The 23,900-nt window shown below is 34.8% G+C and overlaps 3 protein-coding genes across 3 annotated transcripts in view; 2 read left to right on the top strand and 1 right to left on the bottom strand.

Moving 5' to 3' along the window:
* Nucleotides 1-259: 259 nt before the first annotated feature.
* On the top strand, nt 260-5,257 carry LOC106133836 (uncharacterized). The gene is made up of 6 exons (XM_013333679.2): nt 260-638; nt 879-1,037; nt 1,625-2,076; nt 2,261-2,441; nt 3,129-3,249; nt 3,574-5,257. Exons 1-6 carry the CDS (start codon nt 351-353, stop codon nt 4,221-4,223), a joined length of 1,851 nt encoding a protein of 616 aa, XP_013189133.2. The 5' UTR covers nt 260-350; the 3' UTR covers nt 4,224-5,257.
* LOC106133845 (large ribosomal subunit protein uL29m) lies at nt 5,254-6,312 on the bottom strand. The gene has a single exon (XM_013333691.2). The coding sequence runs from the start codon at nt 6,190-6,192 to the stop codon at nt 5,434-5,436; it is 759 nt and encodes a 252-aa protein (XP_013189145.2). The 5' UTR covers nt 6,193-6,312; the 3' UTR covers nt 5,254-5,433.
* An 869-nt stretch (nt 6,313-7,181) lies between these two features.
* The window catches only part of LOC106133884 (bifunctional heparan sulfate N-deacetylase/N-sulfotransferase), a 102,234-nt gene continuing 85,515 nt past the window's right edge, over nt 7,182-23,900 (top strand). Inside the window, exons 1-2 of the mRNA XM_013333740.2 lie at nt 7,182-7,377; nt 21,309-21,348. The gene's annotated coding sequence lies outside the window, so the exon portion shown is untranslated. The remainder of the gene's footprint in view (nt 7,378-21,308; nt 21,349-23,900) is intronic.

Below are 23,900 nucleotides of genomic sequence, written 5' to 3'. Positions count from 1 at the left end.
GGGTGATTGCGACCACATAGATTTAGAATAGGATATTTTTTTTATAAAAAAAAAGACGTTTCAATCTTAAACGCGAATCCTGGGTGAAACCAGAATGTCTGCGGGGGCTGCGGGCATTTTCACAGCACAAACGTTGGTAATGCATAAAAACATATTGACATTAGTGATTCATCATCTGGTCGTTACAAATCATCTTCATCGTTTCAAATGACAACTGTCAGTTATCCTTGTCACCTCTTGTCATTTGTAAACCAATGTTTACAAATACATTCTGGTGCAATGAGCATGTAGGATTCTTATCCGATCTAGTTATCAATATTTCTAGGTTTCCATGTAAGAATTGTGAAAATATGAGTCCCAAGAAGAAAAAAGCAAGGACCTCTCCCAGTCTCAGGCCTTCTAAATCATCTGCAAAACGAGAAAATGAATTAAAAGACCCTGAGCTATCACGCAAGCGAATAAAAACAGAAATATCCCCCGAAGAAGATATGCAATCTAAAAAGAAGAAAAACTTTGTCACTGCTTGTGAAAAAGTATCCTACGAAGCTTATTTTGATAAACGTTCGAGATTTCAACTTGTTTACTTACCCGCTTGTGCTACAGGAAATGCATGTGTTCACCAAGAATATAAAAATGAAGTAAGTTTTTAACTTCCTAAAAAGTGTATGTTAAGTATTGCATTGTCAAAACAATTATGTATCTGTAAACTAAGTTGTCTCTGTAATATGTAAATAAGATTTACTTATTTAAAAAACCATACTCTTAGATCCTATTCCCATCCAAAAATCAATGTAGTACTTAAGTACATGTCCCAAGTAGTAGTAGTCTAGATATTTGGGAAATAATTGAAATGAAATATTGCTCTTTACTATTTTCAGACTTTATTGAAGCCTATGTCATCATATGCGGAGCAATCATTCAAAATTGAGATGAAAACAAATATGTGGTATGAAGCTTTAGAAGTGGGCTTCCTGAGTATCACACCAAACCAGTATTTATCGGCAAATGTACTCAAAGACATAGTAGAGATTATGTTGGTAAGTAATTAAATACAATTTTGACCTTACTCAATTTACTAACTCTTATCTTCTGACTCTGATAGGCGCAGCAGACCCTAACTAATAAATTCAAAAGTAGGAAGTAAAAGTAATATTGCATTGTTTATTGATCATTATCACACAGGCATATCTTTGTAACAGGGTAGGCAGAGACAATATTCATATAAGATTTGAAGGCCACAATTAGCTAGATGGTTTAATAATGGAATTTTAATTCATAACATTCATCAGGCACAAACCATAAATCACTAGTCTAAGCAGTATATGCTTTATTTACCACCAGACATTATTGCCCTTCCAAAATGCTAATCTGAAGCAGAATTGAAACATGGGATATCAATCATCCTGAAAAATAACGCACAAACAGCTTACAACATAACAAGAATGTTATAAATGCTTATAAAAGAATTGCACAATTGTATGTATGTATGTTCATGTTGTCTCTGTGATACAAGTAGGTATAAAGTATGATGATAACTGCAAACAAAAACTAGCTTCTAAAAATTTATAAAACCATTCAGTGTTATTCTGTTATGATATTTTAACAAAAGATGTTATACTTTCAGAATGCTCATGAAGACAGCTGTACTGGCTACACAATAGGATACTTGCTGGACAAATGTCAAACATTACTGTCACAAAATTTCAGCACTCACCCACCTTGTTTAGTTAAAACCCTTAGAAAGTGTTATACAGAATTTCTGACATCACCCCTTGACTTAAAAGAGAACACATTTTCTAACCGATCAAATTTTGAAAGTAACAAAGGAATTGTAAAGTATTGTATGAATAGACTTGAATATGAAATTAGTGCGGAAAGTGATGATAAACCGCTCATAGATAAATGTGAGCATATTCCTGAAGACATGAAGCAGACTGTGCGAGGTTTGCATTGGCAGAAAGAAAAGTTTGAGATTTATGAACTTCTTGAACGTAACGATAGAATCGAGAGGCTGATGTGTGTGTTAGAGAGCATCATTGAACTTTTACAATTCGATCTGGCTATATGGCTTTCAAGGTAATTTTATTGTATTTTACTAGGTTATTGCTAAAAAAATTAATTTCTCTTAGACAAAAAAAAATTATAAAAGTTGTATAAAACAAATTTGTATTATTATCTTCCTATAAAGAAACACTAATGTTTCTACTGTTTGGAAAATAACAAAATTACAGTTGTGAAATTATTATATTATTTTTTTCAGATACACTCGTAATTTGGGCTGCCACCTCATGAGGTCACACAAGCCACTAATGGCTTATATCTTATGGTCAAACAATGTTCTTTATACTGGAGCAGTGAATATTAATTGCCGACAAATATTGACACTTTTTGCACACTTTGTACACCTGCAGTACCCAGTGAAACATTTGAGGATCATGGTTGTAAGTATCTATCTGTCAATTCTCACAAATAAAAAGACAGATACATATAATCACGTATATCCCTTGTGGGGTAGAAAAGAATCAGCAGCCTTGAAAAAAAAAGACTAATAGGCAACGTTCAGCTGTTTGGCTTAGTGGTAGAATAGAGATTCAAATAGTGACAAGTTGCTAGCCCATCACCTTAAAAAAAGAATCCCAAGTTTATAAGTCTATCCCTTAGTCGCCTTTTACGACATCCATGGGAACGAGATGGAGTGGTCCTTGTCACAAATTGAGAAATATGCTATACTACTACTATATACTCAATTCTATCATTAAGCCAAATAGCTGAATGTGGCCATTCAGTCTTTTCAAGACTGTTGGCTCTGTCTACCCCGCAAGGGATATAGACGTGACCATATGTAAGTATGTACTACTATATAAAACTGCTTGTGCCATTCTTTAAAAGTTTATCCCCATTGCCCACTCTTAGAGTCTTATTTAGCCCTTCCTGTTAGTCTCGTTCCCTTTGGAACCACAAAAAAGTAGCCTTTATTCTTATCCAAGTTTTTAATTGTATACATACAAGTTTAATCGATTTTACTGTTAAGAGGGAACAAACCTAATTGCCTACTTTGTCACATGATTAATCTTTAAAAAATATGGATTTTGTTATTAATATATTCTCATTATCTCTTGTATTTTCAGAATTGGTTAAACACGATAGTACAAACTTTCTACTTCTGTGAAACAAATTCAAATAGTGACTATCCTCACACAGGAAAATATTGCATGACATTTGCTCAAGAATTCTATAAAATTATCTCAGGTATGTTCAGATATAAATATATATTTTTTTTAAATATGGCGAAATTATCATTACTAAAACTCAATTGTTTGTAATACATAATAATATGTAATAAACACATTTACTTTCACTCAGAAACAGAGCTTACTGTACCTTTGATCTGCTGATGGTTTACGAAAGTATAAAAAACCTATATAATTTAATCAAAATTAAAATAAATAATATGCTTGTCATTAACTTTATCAATCTAAAATAAGTAACTTGACTATGATTTGTTTGTACTAATTGTCTTAATTCCTGCCAATGTTTTGCGCACATTGTAATTGTAACATTTGTTCTTTTCAGTAATGCCACCAGATTCAATAATACGAATATTAGAATTAATACAACCAAGCTACATGCAGTACCTTATTGCCGCATTGCATATTAAGACACTACTTTCTACTAATGAGGATGATCTCATACAAATCCTAATTAATTTTGTTACAAAAAAACAATGGACAGAATTTCCTGATAGTGATGAAAAAATAGCTATTTCTAAGAAAATGTTTAGTGGACCTAAAAAGTTTAAGAATATAACAAACTATTTAGTAAAAAAGTGTATAAATATGAACATAAAAGAAACTCCTAAAAATATTTTGTATCCAAAACTTGATTTGCCAAATGATTTAAATTATGACACCCATATAAACCATGTTACCCACACTTTGTGTGTAGGTTTGGAGGCCTACTTAGATTCCTATAATGTTCAGAATGTCCAAAACACTTTGGACAAATTGAATGAAAAATTATTAACTCAGAATTCTGAATCCAATGAGGAAATGAAAGTACCTGATTACTGCTCATACACTGTTAGTGAAAGCTTCATAAAAAAGTACACTTGTTTGTACAAAACACTTAGAGAACTCATGCTGGTGTTGGATGATTTGCGAAAGAAGGGAGAGCTTCATGACTCACTTAAAATATTTGAAAAAATTGGATTGTTAGGTTTATAGTGTTCCTTTTTAATAGTTATAAGATTTTGGTGTGCTAATGATGCAACATAATAATGGATGCAACTTTAATAGAGTTCATTTGGTCCAGTGACCCACATTCCATAAAAACTAATAAATGGTGCCTGCTATTTCCGTGATTGCATGAAAAATATAGCCTTGAATTTCCTAGTCTGTAATTATTTTATGAATGTACCTAATGTCATTTCTGGGTCTTCCATATTCAAGAAAATTTCTTAATTTATATGACTACAACAATAACAAGCAGGTGTATGTAATTAATACAAATATTTACAAATTTGTACTTCTGTTTACTAAGAAGGCTGGAGAATACAGGATGGCTTCTAATCTGTGCATTAGGTATCATCATGGATATATCAAATATTTTTCTGGTTTTAGTCATTCTGAGAGAGCTCTGCTTTAAAAATTGTATGATTGTTATACTACTTTCCCACTAGCTGATTGGACTTCAAATTTTTAAATGATTGACTATTAATAATGAGCATTAATATGTAACAATTGATTCAAGGCATTGTTTTATAATTGTCATTGTTGTCACAAAATTATAAAGTATGTTTGAAATTATAATAAGATCAGAACTAAAAGTACATAATGGTTATTTGGCAATTATTTTTAGTATTTGGTTTGTATAATGCATTTCAGATTCGAAATATCAACTGAGATTTGATACCATTAAAAATAATTAGATTTATATGTGCCAATTATATAAGTCCTCAATGTTGATATGATCAACTAAGTTTATATTGCTACCTCATTATATCAACAGTAAGATTAAGTGCCTTATTATATAAATAATAGGACCATATGTATCATCATTTTTTGGTATTTTTGTGCACATAAATACATAAGAACTTTGTGTGGAATACAATTCATTGACACATGCTCATTGTAAGTTATGAATGATGTTTATTTTTATACATCAAACACAAGTAAGCTTTTATTTCCAAACAAATACTCTTGAAACTCAACTGTGCTTTTTAAATAGAATAATACAAAAAATAAAACCAAAATCTATACTTTGTTGTTTTTATTTACATTTTCATTCAAATCTGACATAGTTTGCTTTGATGAAAAAGCATTACCTAGTTTTACATGTGACAAATTATTTTTTTATAAATTAACATGGTTGGCAATACCTTAAATATAATATTTCTTGTATTTTTACAGCAGTTTCCTACAAATATGATCTATACTAATATTTTGGGTCAAAAAGTCCCCTGGCTTTCCGAGTGCGCTTAGCTTTTTCTATGTCTACATTGGGATACTCTGCTTTGAGTACATCCATATCCAAATTAGGAAACCTTTTCAATAATTGCTGCACGTGGTTAAAATCTCTATTGCGAGCTCTTCGCTCAACATTATGCAGTTTTTCTTTGTATAATCTATAGAATTTCTTCACTGCTATACTGTTGATAAGGCCATGTTCAAGATATGGTCTTACCCATCGTGTATTCATAAATTTAGGTAGATAATGCTCAGAACTTTCGTATTTCTCTGGCAAACCAAACATATTGACAACATCTTCTACAGGCCTCTCTCCCGTTTCACCTGTTTCTAACTTGTAGTATGCTACATTGCGTTCTCTAACAACAGTCTCGATATTTTGCATTGATTCTTGAACTTTATCAATCCTTTCTGGGTTGGGAAATAAGCGCATTGTCCGATTACACTCGTGCTCCATCGTGTACAGCATGTTGCGCTCTTTCAATAATACATACCACAATTTATGCAAATCTGTATTAGATTTAATTCGCAGTTCATCCAATTTCCATGCTCTACCAACTTTAATATTGCTCTCAGTCCAATTCTTCTTGGAATCAAAGAATTCCATCAGATCAAACGAAATTCTTGATGTATGTACATTATTTTTTGTAGTAATGGAACATGCAGCATATGATCGAAAACCTAGCAAAGCAGAGGTCCTCAAGAAAGTATTTGCCAAATAATTCATTATTACAAGTTTTTATAAAAGTTGACCAAATAAACAAATTTCCAATTCAAATCTTATTTTTTTTCCACAACAAATGATTGAGGTTAAGTTTTAGAATTTTGTCATGAAATGCCAATTTTGACAACTCTTTTTTTTATTAAATCTCAAGCGTTGACTTATTACTTGAAATAGCTCAAAGAAGCTAAGTAAATAGCTTTCGTCGCGGAATGGAACTGCCTCATCTCATTTAGTTCCCTCACCTACAAAAATATTTTACATATCACAGACATATAAATATAAAGTTACATACCTAAAAAAAATTCAGAACAGTCATTATGTCTCTAAAGCACTAAGTAATAATTATTGTATTAGAGACAACTCCAATTCTCTCCCATGAATGTCGTAATAAGCGACTAAGGAAATCTCGCTCCAAAATTAATTTCTCCTCTCATGGGCCTACTGGAAGAGATTTCTAATGAAATAAGTAGTAGTAGTACCTTTGTACTAGAATTACTGTATTAAATGCTCCTGTATATAATTTTGTGTACATAAATAAATAAAATAAATTTAAGACCATGACCGCTTTAAGACCATGTTCTTAAAGCGCACTCTGGGGTCCTATCCAGAGGTGAGACTTCTTTCTTTCTTTGCGTCTAATACTGAACCCAGTTAAGACTTCTAAGTCTTAACTTTAGAAAGCAAGCAAGAACTTAATTATTAGTCATCTAGTGTATTTTTTCTATGGCTTTTGTTTCATTGATCACTGCTCAATATTTTTTGTAAATATTACCGACGTTTTGTTTTTTCCTTATTAAGAACATGATCTCTTATAATTTATAAGTAACAAATTTAAGCAAAAAATAATGTCTATTATGTAGTAATACACTACGTGTAAAACTTTTCGTGTCAGCTAAAATTAGCAAATTCCAATTGCATATCTTTGCTTTTTGTCACACACCATCAGGCGACAGCTGACCACCACCAAAAATAAAACGCCATGACTGAAGGAGGAAGGAAGAGAAGAAATATGTCGTGTTATCATGTTCGGTGTGTTGTGCATTGAGTGTTTGGATTTTAATTGTTGGTTGTAATTAAAAGTTACTTCAAAAACTCTGTATCAAAAAGTTTTGTGGCGTTGCAAATGATATTGTGTGTGCTAAATTTGTGTTAACACTTGTTCCAGATCTGTTATCTTGTCTATCAAAGGTAATATAGTTTCACACAACAAGCAATGCATCTTTTTTTATTGTTGTTTTCTAACCAACTTCTCGGTGTAAGATTATTTTCGTTTTCTTTTTAATAACATATAAAATATGATTACATTTTCTGCGCCATGTCACCTTGGTATATATTTGTACGAATAAGTAAATTATTATTGCTTTTCTATATTTTGTTGTTTGTTGTGATATGTACATTTTAATTCCTAAAGCATACAATACCACAAAGCATTTCATTTATTTTTTTTTAACAATAAAAACCATTTAATAACATTTATGATTAAATAAATATACAGAGTTCACAAATTATTTCATAAAATAACCACTTAATGGCAATAAAGGTAGGGGGTTTTATCTATTGAGATTGTCAGTGAAGTTTTACGGCGAACAAGGATGCCATTTGGAAATTAGCTAGCGCTAGTCAACAACAATAGATATTAATTAATTCTCTGCAGATGGCTAATTTTTGAAATGTAAAAAAAAATGCTTTGATTTCCATAATCTGTGTTGTCGAGTTGCTAGATCAAAATGTATAATTATATTTTCAGATTATCTATAAAATCATTCTTCCTGGTATTAATCCCAGTTACATCTTCCCCTCTTTGGAGAGGAAACCAGTGTCGCCTTTTGACCATAATTCTGGATTTTATAGGTCAGATTTTTGCATGAAGCTACTCCTGTCTGACCTCCGCTACTTGTGCAGGGGATCTCAACCCATATTTAATTATTGTAAAAGCTGCACCAGATGAATGTGATTTTTTGTATGTTGGAAGCTTTTTGACAGATTTTGATGAAACTTTGTTCTATAGCTATTAACTTGGGCAAAATATAGGGTGCAATTAATGTCACTAACTAGAAAACCTAATTAAAAATCATGACAGACTCATACAAAGTTACAGGCAACAGCTAATTATGACATACAAGATACATGTATACCTATATGTCTTCATAAATTTAGCATGAAGAGAGTTATGAATGTGAATGAAGCGAAGGAAGTATGCAGAGATCGTGGCAAGTGGAAAGAGGTAGTCTCTGCCTACCCCTCCGGGAAAGAGGCGTGACTTTATGTATGTATGTCTTCTGCAGTAGGCAGAGCAAACAGCCTTAAAAAGACTGATAGGCCACATTCAGATGTTTGGCTTAATGATAGAGTTACTAGTATTGATAAAATATTTATAAAGATATTATAAGTATGTAGCATTATGGAGTTAGTAACTTTTGCATCTATAAACACTACTACTGTATCACATTTTGTCCAGTTGCATAGTTGAAATTAAATTAAATTTTTCAAGAATGGTTAGCCGTGAAAGTATAACAGACCTGAGCGAATGAAGTAAGTGAGTACTACTAATCATCATGAGGTAAAAATATTTTTTTTATGTATCTGTCAATAGAATTTTTAAGTTCATGAGGCATCTAAATCGCTTAATTAGTTTTTGAGATATTTACAATTTTGTATAATTCATAAATGATAGCAATGTTTAAGTTCTTGGTGAACAACTAATATATAAGAAGTTACTATTGATAACTTTTTATCTATTTTTGGTTTGCCTAAAGTTAATCAATAAATTATTGCTTGATCTTAGCTTTGAAACTTTCATAACTTAAACAAATTAAGAAGGTTAAAACTAAAGAGGTATTTGCACACCTGTGTATAGTAATTATAGTAATGTTAGGTAGGTACCTAACTCATTGCTAGCAACCTGTCACTATTTGAATCTCAATTCTATCATTAAGTCAAATAGCTGAACGTGGCCATTCAGTCTTTTCAAGACTGTTGGCTCTGTCTACCCCGCAAGGTATATAGACGTGACCATATGTATGTATGTATAATAGAAAAGCTTAATCTGAGGACTGCAAAACTGTAGGTAACCTCCACCTACAGTTTTGCAGTTTTTCGATATACGAGTAAAACCGTCCAAATCCATATGTATGTCCATATGTATGTATGTACCTAACTCAACTTGATAGTGAAAGTCTGAGTATTGAGTACCTGACAATATTTAATTTACACAGGAAGTGAGAAAGAGAAAAAGAGAGTTTGAATGAGAGGCATAATGCTATAGTGTCTCACTGGTAATTGTTGCTTGCATTAAGCAAGTTGCGTCGTTACCCAGCCCGCCGTAACTACATAATCAAACTAACGAGAGTGTAGAAGGATATCTTGCGTATACATTTACATTGTATGTTTACATTCTATATTATAGATGCATCAACCTCAGATTTTAGGTGTATTCAATTAGTTAAATACTGTCTGTATTACTCATAAAAACTAACTCCCTTAGTAGTCAGAACTTCGTATTATATTGAAGAAAACTTCACCCTAAAGAAGTTAATAGATTTTCGATACAACTATAGTTTTATCGACCGAGGGAGCGAAGCTATTGAAATATAAAAATGCCAATTTTGTAAATTAATTTAAATAAAATAAAATAAATAGTATATTATTTCAGCTACATTTAAAAGTACATTACCATACTTCTGCACAATGTTTATTTTGTGATAATGTCTCAATTGCGCCATTTACCGACGCCCTAAACATTTTACTTTATGGCACGCTTATGACGCCAACTGGCGCTATTTGAATTCCAGTTTTGTAACAAGCGCAGTCGTTTTTGAAGAATTTTAACAGATAATAAGATATGGGTATTATAAGTTTCCCCGCACCTATACCAGATTAATTCAATTATTGAGACAAATTAATTACTCGACTGAATTAGATGAATAGTTATAATTCGACTCACAAATTTTATATATATGTATGGTATACGATTCAATATTTGCATCCATAATTTATTCGCCAAACGTAAGCTTTAAATTAATCTCATCCTAAGTTTGTAGGTTTCGCTATATTTGAGCTTAAGCAGACTTGGATCAATAGTAGGTACCTTAGATTTAGTAATATGGGCCTGTTTGTCCTTTTTGTCATAATATTTAAAAACACACAAACAATTAGCTGTTTTTCCTATACAATTAGTTTAATTTTGCCTATACCGACTTCAGCTTTCCATGCTGGTCTAATAGCGAAAATAACCTAGCCGTGGGCCAGCTGCTTCTCTTCCCGGGCAGATTGCAAAAGTCAATCAAATGCAATAAACTTGGGATTTTTAGGCGTTGGACAAGTAACCCGTCACCAACAAAATCTCATCGCTCCATTATTAAGCCTTTTAAAAAGGCTTTTGGAGACAGCTTGGCCCTATCGATCCCGTAACAGGTAAAGACGGGATACATACATATAAATGTAAGAAGAATAGAATGCATATCAAGTGTGGTGGGTAGGAAATCGCAAATTATACAATCCAGACCAAATAAAGCTCCGGTACACTTCTGATTCAATCAACTTTAGTATTTTCGACACCGACACTCAAGCAAAAGTAAATGAACGAATACGTAACACCAGTACTGCCTGAGCCTGAAGTGGCTCAAGCTACAGTAAGAAAATAATCCTTTTAGAGAAAAATAATACTTTTAACAAACGATGGTTTAAATTCTGTTAGTGTCATGCTTATTAAAAGTACTTTAGTTAAAGAGTTACCATAGATTCCTAACGAATCCACCTTAGACAAGGCTTCAATGCCACACTGCAGATATCCTATAATTAGCAGTTGAATTAACTTACCGCACCTCTAAACGAAACAGATTGACTGTTAACAAGCGTGTCCTAGAAATATAACATGGTCCAAATTAAAAGAGGAAAATACCTACGACAATAATAGTGCCAAGTATTGCAATTAACGCTTGTTTACAGGCTATAGTTATGAGCTATCGGTCGCCATGTCCATTAGATGTCGAGTGTGACCGATGTGCAGGATATTATCCGATCCCACTCGACGAAACAAAGCGACACTCCTGATTTAATCAACGAGCTCATTCGGTAAACCGGAGACATAGGTTGACTATAACCGGTCGGATAATTGAGTTAAGGCCGATGAGTGGAAATCGGTGTGTTGTATGATACTGTTAGGCTCTTTTTTTATTAGAAAACTAGTTCCTATAAATTTTTGCACATCGATTCCTTGTCCTTTGTGATGTCTACAGCCGTAAGGCTATTCCACCGAATGAACCCGTTGAATAAATCAAGATTTTCGCTTTGTTTCGTCAGAACAGGCTTTGTCATTCACATTCGCCGTCAGATTCTCATGAAGTTTGACCATAATGGTTAGTTTATAAAAAGCACCCACTTTATGGATTTCTTATTTCCTGAAAATGTTTGGTGATTAAGCGAAAAATTTGATTTCTGATTTATTTAAGCTACTGTCAATTATCTTAATTTTTCATATACTCGTGGAGTTATTATTTAAATAATACTATGATCTAACTTTTGACTTTAAAATTACTTTTATTTTTTCCATCATCATTCCAGGATATTATTTACATCTTATATCTCATATACTAATATACTATCAGAAAAAAATAGGTAACCTAGATGAATTGACGCGCTGATTAAATCGGACAACGCTTTGTTACATCGAGGGCTCTCTTTATCTTGCACGGCTGTCACCCACATTCGACTATCGCGTACAGTAAGGCGCCGCTCGTCGTTCCGATCACATCCGCCATTATTTAAAACACCTTTTTTATTTCCCTCGTGACTATATCTATAGATATATTCTGGCCGTCCCCTTATTATTTACCTTATTTTCATTCACGCGGGTGTCAGGCTTTCCTAGTTTTTTTTTAAATTTGAATTCACTGTCATGAAGGACACGTTCATTTCCTAAGTACCTAATTTTATTCATCCAGTGTAAAGTAAAGAGAAAAAAAACGTACACTGACCTTGTCTCAAAATTATAATTATTTTTTATTTAGATCAACTTCTTTTCCATCAACTCACGGTTGATCGCTTGAAAACACGGAATCAAATCCGACATCTCGTAACGCTCAGCGATATATTGGAAGAATATTTTAAATGCAAATTCGAGATATATTTTTTTCTGTGAGGTATTTAATAGAACCATTTACTTAAACGTATTCTGTGAATCTTGAGTGGCATTTTTCAAAGGGCCAAAGATCAAAGCTATTGAAGCGAATAAATAAAAAGGAGATACCTATTTCTTTGTATTTGTAAGGGACTACTTTTCATTTGGCTTACGATTTCCAATTTTCGGAATCCAATTCGTTATGCAAACATATCCTATTAATTTTTAATTTAGAAAAGAGTTTGAATTTGAAAGTTCTATGACGTGGTTTCTTAATTTCTTCCTTTTTTAATATGTCCATGGAAACTAGTCCTATATTACTTTTTTAATCAACCTTGTATAGGGATTTGTGCGTAACGAGACTATCGTTTTCAGGTTCTTGTTCTGAGAACTATTTTTATTCTTCCGCCGAAATGTTTCGATGTAAGTTTAACAATGGTATTTATTACACATTTTATCTTTTTTTATTTTGTCTTACTTTTGGTTTACATGTATTTTCTAGATTAGCTTTCTTGTGATAAAATAATATTATTTGATTTGATTCCCGTTGGAAATTTTGCGGATAAAGTATCGTGCTTACACGCCATGATTGCCGGCGTTAACGTTTATGAATCGCTTTATGTTGCTTTATTCTAGGGAGGTCGCACGTTATCTAAAACAGCTGTCGAGCGCACACGGCCTACAATGGACTCGTTTGTATCCGCGCCGTGTAATATTGTTTGTAATTTAAAATATCGGCCGGTTTATTTTCCAGCTCAATTGTGGAGTTATCCGAGGTGTATTGTTGCGTTGATTAGATCAGGGAAGCTTTGTTCCGAGGAGAATGGCCGGCTTCACGCCCGCTATCGTCTGTCGGCCGCACGCGACCTGTTCATGAGTTTGCGGCTCTGTCTACACTACGTACACACGGAACACTAATTGTGTAGAAGTAACGCTTGATGTAGTGTATTTATTGTGGGTATTCGACATTCGGTTCAAGCGGTTTTCATCAAATTTGTACTATTTCGTTTTTATTAGATAAGTACTCGATCAACTAGCGGCAATTGTTTAAATAATCTTATAGGCGCGACACCAAAAGCAGGTTAAGAGGGTATGTTATTTAAATACATGCCCGCACCAAGTTGTAAAACGTGAAATTGAAACGAGAGCCTGCTTTCAAAATGCACTGTTTCCGACCTGCTTTAGGTGTGTTCGGGCTTTTATGTAATGTATCTATAAGTAATAACCGTTCATAAACTGGTATAACATCCGTTCATACACAGGTGCCGTGTGGTTTCCGGCACCAATACAAAAAGGAATAGGACCACTCCATCTCTTTCCCATGGATGTCGTAAAAGACGACTAAGGGATAGGCTTACAAACTTGGGATTCTTTTTTAGGCGATGGGCTAGCCTAGCTACCTGTCATTATTTGAATCTCAATTCTATCATGAAGCCAAATAGCTGAACGTGGCCATTCAGTCTTTCCAAGACTGTTGGCTCTGTATGCCCCGCAAGGGATAAAGACGTGACCATATGTATGTATGTATGTACGGAAATGCAATCGATTAAATGCAGTCTGCTGACTATGTAGTACAGTATAGTATTGTACAGTGCGTTACTTCTATTTTTTCTCTGTTTTATAGCATACCTGTTTCAGCCACAACCATATACCGCAGCGTACATTAGCGTCTGGAAACAACTCGCAAGATTATCCTGCAAAGCATTCAGTGTATGCCAAGATTAAAACAGTATATTTTCAACACCCAAAATGGACTAAGAGTTTTAGAAGTTTTTTCTCAAATTATTATATATTTACGGTAGCAAAACTGTAAACGTTAACATTTTTAAGTTATGTTTTGTATTCAAAACTACATATATTTAACTAAATCAATTCTCATTTCTATGAAATAGGCGTGTAAGTAGTTCCGAATTATTAATCTGCTAATTCCACCAATAACATAACAATTGGACTCCGATTTACTTACATGTCATCTCGTCATGTCATTGCGTATCCGCATACCTTATTGTCGTAACCTAATTTTGTGAATCGTGATTTTTACTAAGGTACTCAAAGAAGCTTCTTGAAAACGCCGAAAAAGAGGGTTCGCTTGAAAAAGAGCTAACAATACGCTAATGGCTTATGTTTGCGATGAGTGTCCCCACCCAGCCAACAGGCGCTATTATTACGGGTCGGCCCCTGTGCGCTGAATTGGCTAAATGTTTTGTGCCCCTGAAAAGATTCAAGATGACGGTGAAATTGTTGAGAAAATTGATCACTTCCACTCGAACGACTTGGGCTTGTTATTGCAGAAGGCGTTTTCGGTTTTGTTTATTTTGCAAAGCTGAAATACCTAGCACGTGCAGCCCTCGGGCTTATCGGATTAATAATTGATCAGATTTTCAAATAATTTCACTTGCGAAAGCCTCTACGTTTCCCGATGATTTTATTTAAGTTCAAAGATCTTTATTTCTCAATAAGACATACATAGTCACTTAGCTGAGAATCTACAATATACTTAAAATAAGTTTTATCGTTTGCACTGCCACTCGGTAATCTGGGTATAGGTACGAATATTATCATAAAAAAGACTATTGAGGTAAAATTGCACAAGTCATTGGTTATTTACTACTACTAATATTATATGGGTGAATATACGCTATTTGATTTTTTTGTGTCCCAGAAGGAAATTTAATCCATTCTATTTAATATTTATAATTTCTCTATTTGACACTATTTTTAAAGTTTTAATGATGGAGGCCAGAAGAATTTCTCATATTTTGGTGTTTTATAAGTACCAGAGGAAAATGTGTTACCAGAGGAGTGACACTACTGGCAGAGTAGTGACAAATTGAACCAGGAAAGTGACACACCATTGTTATAAGACGAGTAAAGAGACTTATATTAAATTAAACACGTTTAAATTATTGTATTAGAATATTTTTTATTATATAAGGCACATTCAGTCTTCACAATTTCTTAATGCAACCTTATTATTATATTAATTTTAATAGTTTTTTAATGCTTAAGTTTTCAATGCCCGTTTAAAATAACAGAATGAAGTATATTCTGCTTATCAGTCTCATCTGTGATGAAATTAACAGTAAATATTACCCTTTAATAGTTTTTTTATTATAAAACAATCACAAAATTCTAAGTTTGTAACATTTAAGCACTGAATTCTTAACCAACTTACTAAAAAAAAATATACTCTTCTTTCACAAAACATAACAATAGTACTATTTAATGATACACCTTTCAGTCTCGAGGTTATTTAAACAACTTAAAAGTTTCAGTCTCCAGTATAAAAGAACTCTTTCATTTTCAGATCAGAATCAACAATTTTTGTGTAGCTAAATAATTTATACTCAAATACTGAACTTACTATACTTTTTTTTTTGTTATCGAAGGGAAAATCCTTTTTACGGACAAGACCCCGGGTCTACACCCGGGAGAGTGTGGGACTCCTGGCACCTAGTAAACCAGCCTACCCACTAAAACCCCTCCGTGCGCCCTTCTTGCCATTTTGAGCGCATCATGGGATCGCAGGAATTTCACCACGATGCTCTCAGGCTGCCCGGCGCTTCTGTGCCGGGAATCTTGCTGTAATGGGTGGCCAGTAAGTTGCTGGCCGCCCTTTCCATCCCAGGGTCGGGAAGTGACCCTAGTGAGGCAGTAGGCGCGCACGATAAAGTGCACGCCTTCTGCCAGAGTATGTTGGGTCGTATCATCCGGCTCCCCACACTCATGGCAGACCTCAGAAGCCTCTTATCTAATCCGATGCAGGTAATGACCGAAGCAACCATGTCCGGTCATTACCTGCGTCAGCCTGAATGTCACCTGGCCGTGGCGTCGGTCCAACCAGTTGTCAAGCGATGGAAGGAGCGCCCCGATAGTACAATGGCTGAATTCGGAGTTCTCTATCGCTCCCGCAATACCACAGCCAAGTTTACACCAGCCGCTCCCGCTAATTCAGGCATCTCCGCCCTCCTCCTCCTTTCCCAGAACAACTCCTTTTGAGCCAGAGCGTCCAGTTCCCAGGGTGGGGTACCAGCCAGAGCGCAGGCTGCCGCCCACGCCACAGTGGTGTAGGCCTTGCAGATACGTATGGCCACCACACGCTGTGGTCGTCGCAGCAAGGCCCTGTTGGCTCTAGTGAGCCTATCCGCCCATATCGGCAACCCATACAGCGCCATGCTGCGTGTTACACCTGCATATAGGCGCCGACATGTAGCACCAGGCCCACCAATGTTGGGCAGCAGCCGGCTGAGTGCCGATGCGGTTATCACTAATTGGGGAGCTAGCTGTCTAAAGTGCTCCCCGAAGTTCCACCGTGGGTCCAATATGATGCCAAGGTATTTGATGTGTGGCATCACATGTACCCTCTCCCCATCCACCATCATGAACACACCGGCCTGAGTCTTCCAACCTCGACCGCCAAAGGCGATGGCCTCCGTTTTGCTCAGGGCTACCATTATCCCTAGCATACCAACGCGACGAACGAATCATCATTTCTGCCGCTTCAAGTTCGCGTCCCCAGGCGGCCACAAGCGTATCATCTGCATAGCAGAATACTTGTACCTGGGGCCCGAGATCCCCGCGGATGGCCCACTACAGGCATGTTCATGCACACAAATGTTTTTACTGTGCGAGGATCGAACCCGCGACCTCAGGCGTAATGACCAACTTCTTAACCATTACACCAAATCAGCCGTATAATTAAGATATTTAACGAAACAGAATTTCGTCACTTCTCTGGCGATCATGTATTTCCTCTGGCATGAAATTTGCCACAGAAGTGACGCCAGAGAAGTGACAAAATCGTACTTAATGTACAAAAATAACATCACTCGATTTTCGCACCACAGTTTGACATAATACATGACATCTACACACAATAAACCTTGCATTGTGCTAATAAACAGTTTTCCAACAATAAAATACGAAAACATATGCTTACCAAAGGAAATACTCCAACGAGTGGCAAAAACACGCTCTCCCAAATTCATTCGTAAACTGACGCAATATTATTTAAGTTTTGCTCAAGATTATTAGCTTGCTACTAACTTCACACTGTTCGACGCGCCCAATTCAAGATCAAAACACAAATTGGTGATTTTAAGTGAAATTTTTCTTCTTTAGAGTTTCGCCAGATGAAGTGACGTATTTGTAACATGACATGAAAATAAGTTTTATTTTTTTTATATTATTAAATATTTTTAAAATGTATTTTGATTAAATATGTTTCGATATTTATAACAGTTAGTAATAATTAAAAAAAACATATTTGTGTATACGTATTTAAAGTATATTGCCGTTCAATCATTATAATGCATGAATGGGAAGGCCAGAGGAGTATACATTTTTAACTTTTTAAGCTAATAATGCTTTAAATTAAACAATTATCGTGATTAGACTATGTGGGCCAGATAAAAGGCCATGTTATTTATTGTTTAAACATAGAGAAACAATAATATAATAAGTTTAACATAAACATTTTCTAAAGACCATTGAAATTCAAATAGCGTATATTCACCCATATGACTTTATAACTAAGTACTACCTACATACTAATATTACTATTAACTTATTGACATGTACAGAAAACGTACTTAATACGTTCAAGTTAGATGTAGTATAATTTAACTACCTATAAAAAATGCATCTTTATAAGTTATACTTATAATTCAGCCAAAATTTAAATATCTATTAAAGTGCAGAAATATCACTGTTTCCATCAGCCGTTTAAATTAACTTCAGTGAGTTTCTCAGTGGAGAAAGAAACTAAATAACTTAGTAATTACAGAACTAAAACTTGTCTTTTGAAATAAAAAAGTTTTCCTTGGACAAAGTTTCATAACTTTTAAACTTAATTTACATTCAGATCTTCAGACTAGTCTTACAGATTTTTCATTAATATCATCTAAATATTTCAATTGTTACTTTTCCTTTTATTTTTACTGCACCAATCTGTCTCTGTCCGCATCTCTGTCCCTCTTAGTATTTTCCACATCATCTATAAAAAAATACCATCACGCAGTTGCCTGAAGTCTAGGCGTGAAGGGGAGACGAATTACAATAACTAAAGTTTATTAAGATGAAAGAATTTTCTTTACGTGGATATATTTATTTGAAAATTATCTCAGATAATGCTTTAAAATTACTTTAAAAAATAAACATACAGGTTATTTTAAGAAATGTAAAAGGGTAACAAATTCGCGATCCAAATATTTCTTAGTCCAGAAATCAGCTTTGCGACAAAAAATTCTGTTGCGAAACTGGAATTGAATATTATTACGACTTATATCCGAAACAAAACACGAAAGTATATTCATTTGTAATATTACCAAGCAAATCGGAAAAGTTTGTTAATAAAATCCAAATTCTGTCGTATACCGAGAGAAGTAATGAGATTCCTGGTTAATATTTGTTCAGGCATCTTCGGCCTTTAAGTCTTGTTATGATGGTAAATTTTATTACTAAATCCACGGGAACTCACCTGTTGTCTCACGTTTGAGTTAACAAAAAAACAGCTTTAATATATTAGGCTCAATTTTACTATGACATATTTTTATTTGTAAATCAGAAAACGAAATTTCGATGTGTTTAGGTTCCCTTATCAATTAACCCAAAAACACCTTAAACGAGGAAGTTACTGAATCAAAACTCTATCAATTTGTAAATAGAAAGGAATGTTTGTTCTCAATCTAGGGCGCACGACGCGGGACATCGGGCGAGCATAGATCACATTTCTGGTGAACCGCAAATTTCGGTATGTGATGGATTGCGCGCGATATCGCGAAGCCGATGTAAGCGATGTGTGAGCACACGTCACGGCCGTGTCGATCAATCACCGCGCGGATGGACGCGCGACAGGCCATTAGGCTTCAGGTGCCAGATGCTCTCGACGACAGTACGCCCGCGACTTTCGCATTAAGCTGCCGGTCCATTATCGGATAAATGTTTAGTGCTGATTAAACTATTCCTGTTTTGGCGGTTAGGCTGGATTTTTAGTTTCAATGACTTTGCCTGCAGTTCAGCGCCTATCATTCCACTTCTGGTTATGCAGACCTTAGTGATTATAGTACTAAAAGCACTCTATCAATCAGGTACTTACAATTAGTAGGAAATTCGCCTCCCATATTTCTTAAATTTCTTATTTAAGAAAGACTTATTTTCCCAAACGGAATTGTTATAATATTATAACGTTGTATTCATCACAGCTATAACAGACATTTTACTGGTACAAGATGATATAGAATATCAAGGGAAAATAGAATAATAAAACAATACCGCTCGTGTTGCCATCGTGCGGAGCACTGTTGGTGATGAATTGTATTGCAATAAAACTACTAGAGTGCTGCGATATGATTGCGGGAGATATACGTCATCTTTAGCCATGTGGTAGGCAGCCAGCATGGGGAATGAATTGCTTTTACGGAGGTAATAACCACGCGGGATGACTTTCTTGCCAAGATTTTGAATGAAAATTACTTACAAGATTTAGCGCTCCGCTTCGAAAACCTCGATTTATTTTTACATTATTCTATTAATGGGTATCACTATAGGTAGATCCTATACGGAAATAACAATCTGTATTATATCCTGGGCCAATCGGTAAAACGGCCGATTGGCTTTGATTGCGAAGTTCAACACGGACTATGCCATTGTCAAAAGCCGCACAACATACAACTATATAAGAAATGAATATGAACCGTATTGGCGCCGGCTGCTCCTATGAGCATGCTGCTGCTCTAACTAAATGCTCGGCACGTATGCTGGACACGTGCTTTCCGCGCGATAATAGACTGTGTCCATTAATTAGAGCAACATGTTTCATCGTAATGGACATCGGCGACGCCGTACCGGTACCATATTGGTACACGTTGTACTCGTAACCAACAATGGCTGTAACTCAAGGGTTGCAATTCAAAATGGATAGAGTGCAGATCGACACTTCGTACATACCTTTCTAGAGCGTTTTGTGAACGAATCCCACAAAAGTTATGCACTGAATATAATCCTCGATTACTATGTCTGCTTCTCTACTTATGTTTTCACTAAAAGAAAATAAAACTAGATTCAAATGGACAATGCCACGAACAAGATCTATTTAGTATCCAAAGAAAAAAATATTTCTGTACCGTTCGTATTTAGTAGTTGTATTGTAACGTGTAATTAATGACCGCACCCACAACGGCGCTTTTTGCAGTCCCTTAAGATTACATCGTAGAAAATTTTGAGCTGCTTTTTGCTGTACGATGAACTATTGTTTGCGTTCTCAATACATGTCAACCCTGTGTCCTATATTATTCCACCCACCCGGCTTTTTGAACCGAAAGCCATTTTGAATCATAACCCGTAGACGTTTATTCTTTTCTGTCATCATCAATTGGCATTACTGTCCCTCATATCGTATTCTCGTCGTTATTTTGGAGGAGGCATTGTGATCCTTAATAACATTGGAGACTTCAGAACTGTGTAAAATTTTGTACGCAGCAGAAAAGTTACGTTTTTATGAGATGTTGCACATTTTTCGAGAAGTTTAAAATAATTGAGAGAGTCTAAAAGCCTTATATCCAAGCCCTCGTTCTTTATTCTTTCAAAAATCCAATTATCTCTATCCTAAAACTCAGTTTATTCTGCTCACTATTCGTCTTAAAAAGTATCAGTAACAACATTCTTGTTAATGATAAAGCTTCACCTCATACCCATCATAGGAAAAGACTTATCTCCGCTAACTAAATAAAGCATCATATATCCTCGTCTGCGAGTAGCTTACTCGTGCCTCGAATGGAGCTATTCACCTTTCACATGTACGCCATTAGTAGAAAGATAGGCTCGATATTGTAGCAGGTGCCTCGCCCCCAAACCCCCGTTTTAGATAAGCTCGAGCGTTAAATATGTGCCTCCCGTGGCTTGTGGTCGGCGATAGAACCCACTAAACACGAATGTACTGACGTCTACGTATTTTTACGTGTTATCTTTAATGGATAGTAATTTTTTTCTTTCTTTGTTTCAGGCGTGGATATCATCACTTTTCAATAAATCGTCGAATGAATGTAAGTGTTTTGCTTCAAATACTGTATTTAAAAAAACTATCATCTCCTAATTTCATTTTAACATTTGGCTGTCTATTTATTTATATAAAGTGAATTTCAATAAATTAATGCCTTGAACGGAATTTGATATTGCGTAATAGTTAAACTCAATATTGGAATCTACAAATTGTCCTCAATGCAGTATAACCATCAACTTGAGGCCAGACGTCGATTGAGATGACGTTTCCTCAATTGCCTTTAGATCAAATGCCTGAAATCAAATATGGTGCACTGTTTATGATTACTGTAACTGATAACTGTTGGTTTTGTAAATTAAAACAATATAATTGTAGCTAACTTAATGACAAGAATTAGGTCGATGAGATAAAAATGTAGCCATTAGTAACTTGATAAAAAGCTAATGAAACTGCGTGATAAAGCAGGCGAGTCAAACCCATTTATATCCTTATTTCTCTTATTGGTGTAATTTATATCCATATTTATCAAAGCATTTTCAAGGAAAGTGGCTTTCTCTGGGCGGGAAGGCAGTGTGCCGAAGATGCCATTACTGGCAGAGCGATTAAGGTTAAAATTGAAATGGAGGGTTCTGCTGATATTTTATTTCCGCTCCCAAAGTTGACATTCATGTCATCTGGCTGAATAAATATCAGACTCGCTTTCGCGACTTTACATTGCAGGATATAATATCGCTATCTTGTAGCAGAATTTAAGACTTCCCTAAAAAGAAATCTCAAGGTTTAAATATTTTTCCCTAAAATAACTAATTTTCATAGCAAATCGTGACACTGACGCAGATGTGATGTTGCCTGGATCTCCGATCTCAAGGTTAAGTCATAAATTCCCGAATATGTTTAAATGAAAGAACCCGTCATATTTCTTACTATTATCTTATCTGATTGGCCTTGGTCGTGATGTTTATATGTAAAAAATATCCTACATAACAGTTTTGCATACTATAAAGATAATTGAATTTTGACCTAGCTCAATCTACGTCATTTGTCCTGATTTATTTTACGCAACACCAATATAAATCAAAGGCAATGTTATCTGGTTTCCCAACGCTTATTTACTGGATATGTGGAGCATAATAGACATTGGTTAGAAGTAGACGAGGACAGTCCGGGGTACACGCCGTAGGTATTGTTCACGGGCGGCGATGTCGGAAGACCTTTGTTCCAGCAGGGCACGGGCGGCGAGGGCATAAAATAATATCGGTACAGAATTTACACCTTACGGAAATAAAACTAACAAATGTGCCTACTACGTTGATTTGCTAACGTTGACAAAGTCCTTATATTCTCTATAGACACTGGGTTAGATTATACAGCTTGTACATGATTTTAAATGTAAGTTACCGTTTTCAACAAAACATTTTTAAATTCATTGTAAATGTTTATTACATTAGTTTTTACTTCTTTGAAATTTGTCTGTTAACATTATAGTCATACAGTCAACATCAAACCGACTTACCTGAATTCATCGCCAATTCACCTCTAGTACTGTGTCATAGGGTTCCAGGTAAGGTGACTTGATATGACTGTCCTATTTTCTATGGACTATCACGCTCTAAATGTGTCCACAAAATGTTCTTCTGTCCATTCAATTATATTTGTAAAATGTCATACAAAAGTGAGTTTGCTATCATCTGCGAATCTCGTAAACTCTTAATTGATCGAAGGTTAATATACTCGTATTTGTTGTAGTGTTAAAAAAAGGAAATGATGTTTTTTTAAAATTAACTTTTAAATGTTCTGTATTTTCCATATTTTGCGGCGTTACTTTATCTTATTACACGTGTCGCCGGCGGTCTAACGAAGCTGCCCGACGCAATTGTTCCACCTTCTGAATTAATGTGTTGCCTTATAATAATCCAGAGGATCGCCGTTGTTAGTGTAGTATAGGTGCCGTATGTAATCACCGAATGAAATAATTGCTAAATTCTGTACTTTATTTGCTTGGTATCATTTTAATTAATTTGAATTAACCCTGGTGATGTTTCCGTTTATCTTATTTGATTCACAGGGTACACACATATGTTCATAATTAAAATAAGATATTTTTGTGTTTGTTTAGAAGGCAGCATTCCCTTTCATATTTGTCACTAAATCTTTCAAATCACAGCATTTTTTTATCATGATTCTTTATCATAACCTAATGCTCACGCATTTCTGAAAAAAATAACAGTAAATAGTAATATTTATTATTTATATTCCCATTGTCGCTACGATAACATTGGTGTTTGTAGGACTCATTTTGGTTTATTCCTATGATATAATTTTTTTAACCTCCCTTTGTTATTCAGAAGTTTTATCCTCGGCGGAAATAACTACATCTAAGTTTGATTCGAGTTGTGTTCTTCTGTGACGCTCGCCGCAGGGAATACAGCCCTAAAGATATCTTTGTACAGTTCTGTCCTGTAATGCAGTATTCTGTGTATTCATTTTCTTTTAAACATTTCAATACTTACTAAGCTTTAAAAAAATATAATGAAATTTAGCATTTAATATAACTACAATATTCGACATAGCAGTTTAGCCAAATCTTAATTTCAT

The sequence above is a fragment of the Amyelois transitella genome, chromosome 7 (genome assembly GCF_032362555.1).
Source record: "Amyelois transitella isolate CPQ chromosome 7, ilAmyTran1.1, whole genome shotgun sequence".
NCBI lineage: Eukaryota > Metazoa > Arthropoda > Insecta > Lepidoptera > Pyralidae > Amyelois > Amyelois transitella.
The sequence above is the reverse complement of the archived record's forward strand: the minus strand, read 5'-3'. Positions and strand labels throughout refer to the sequence as shown.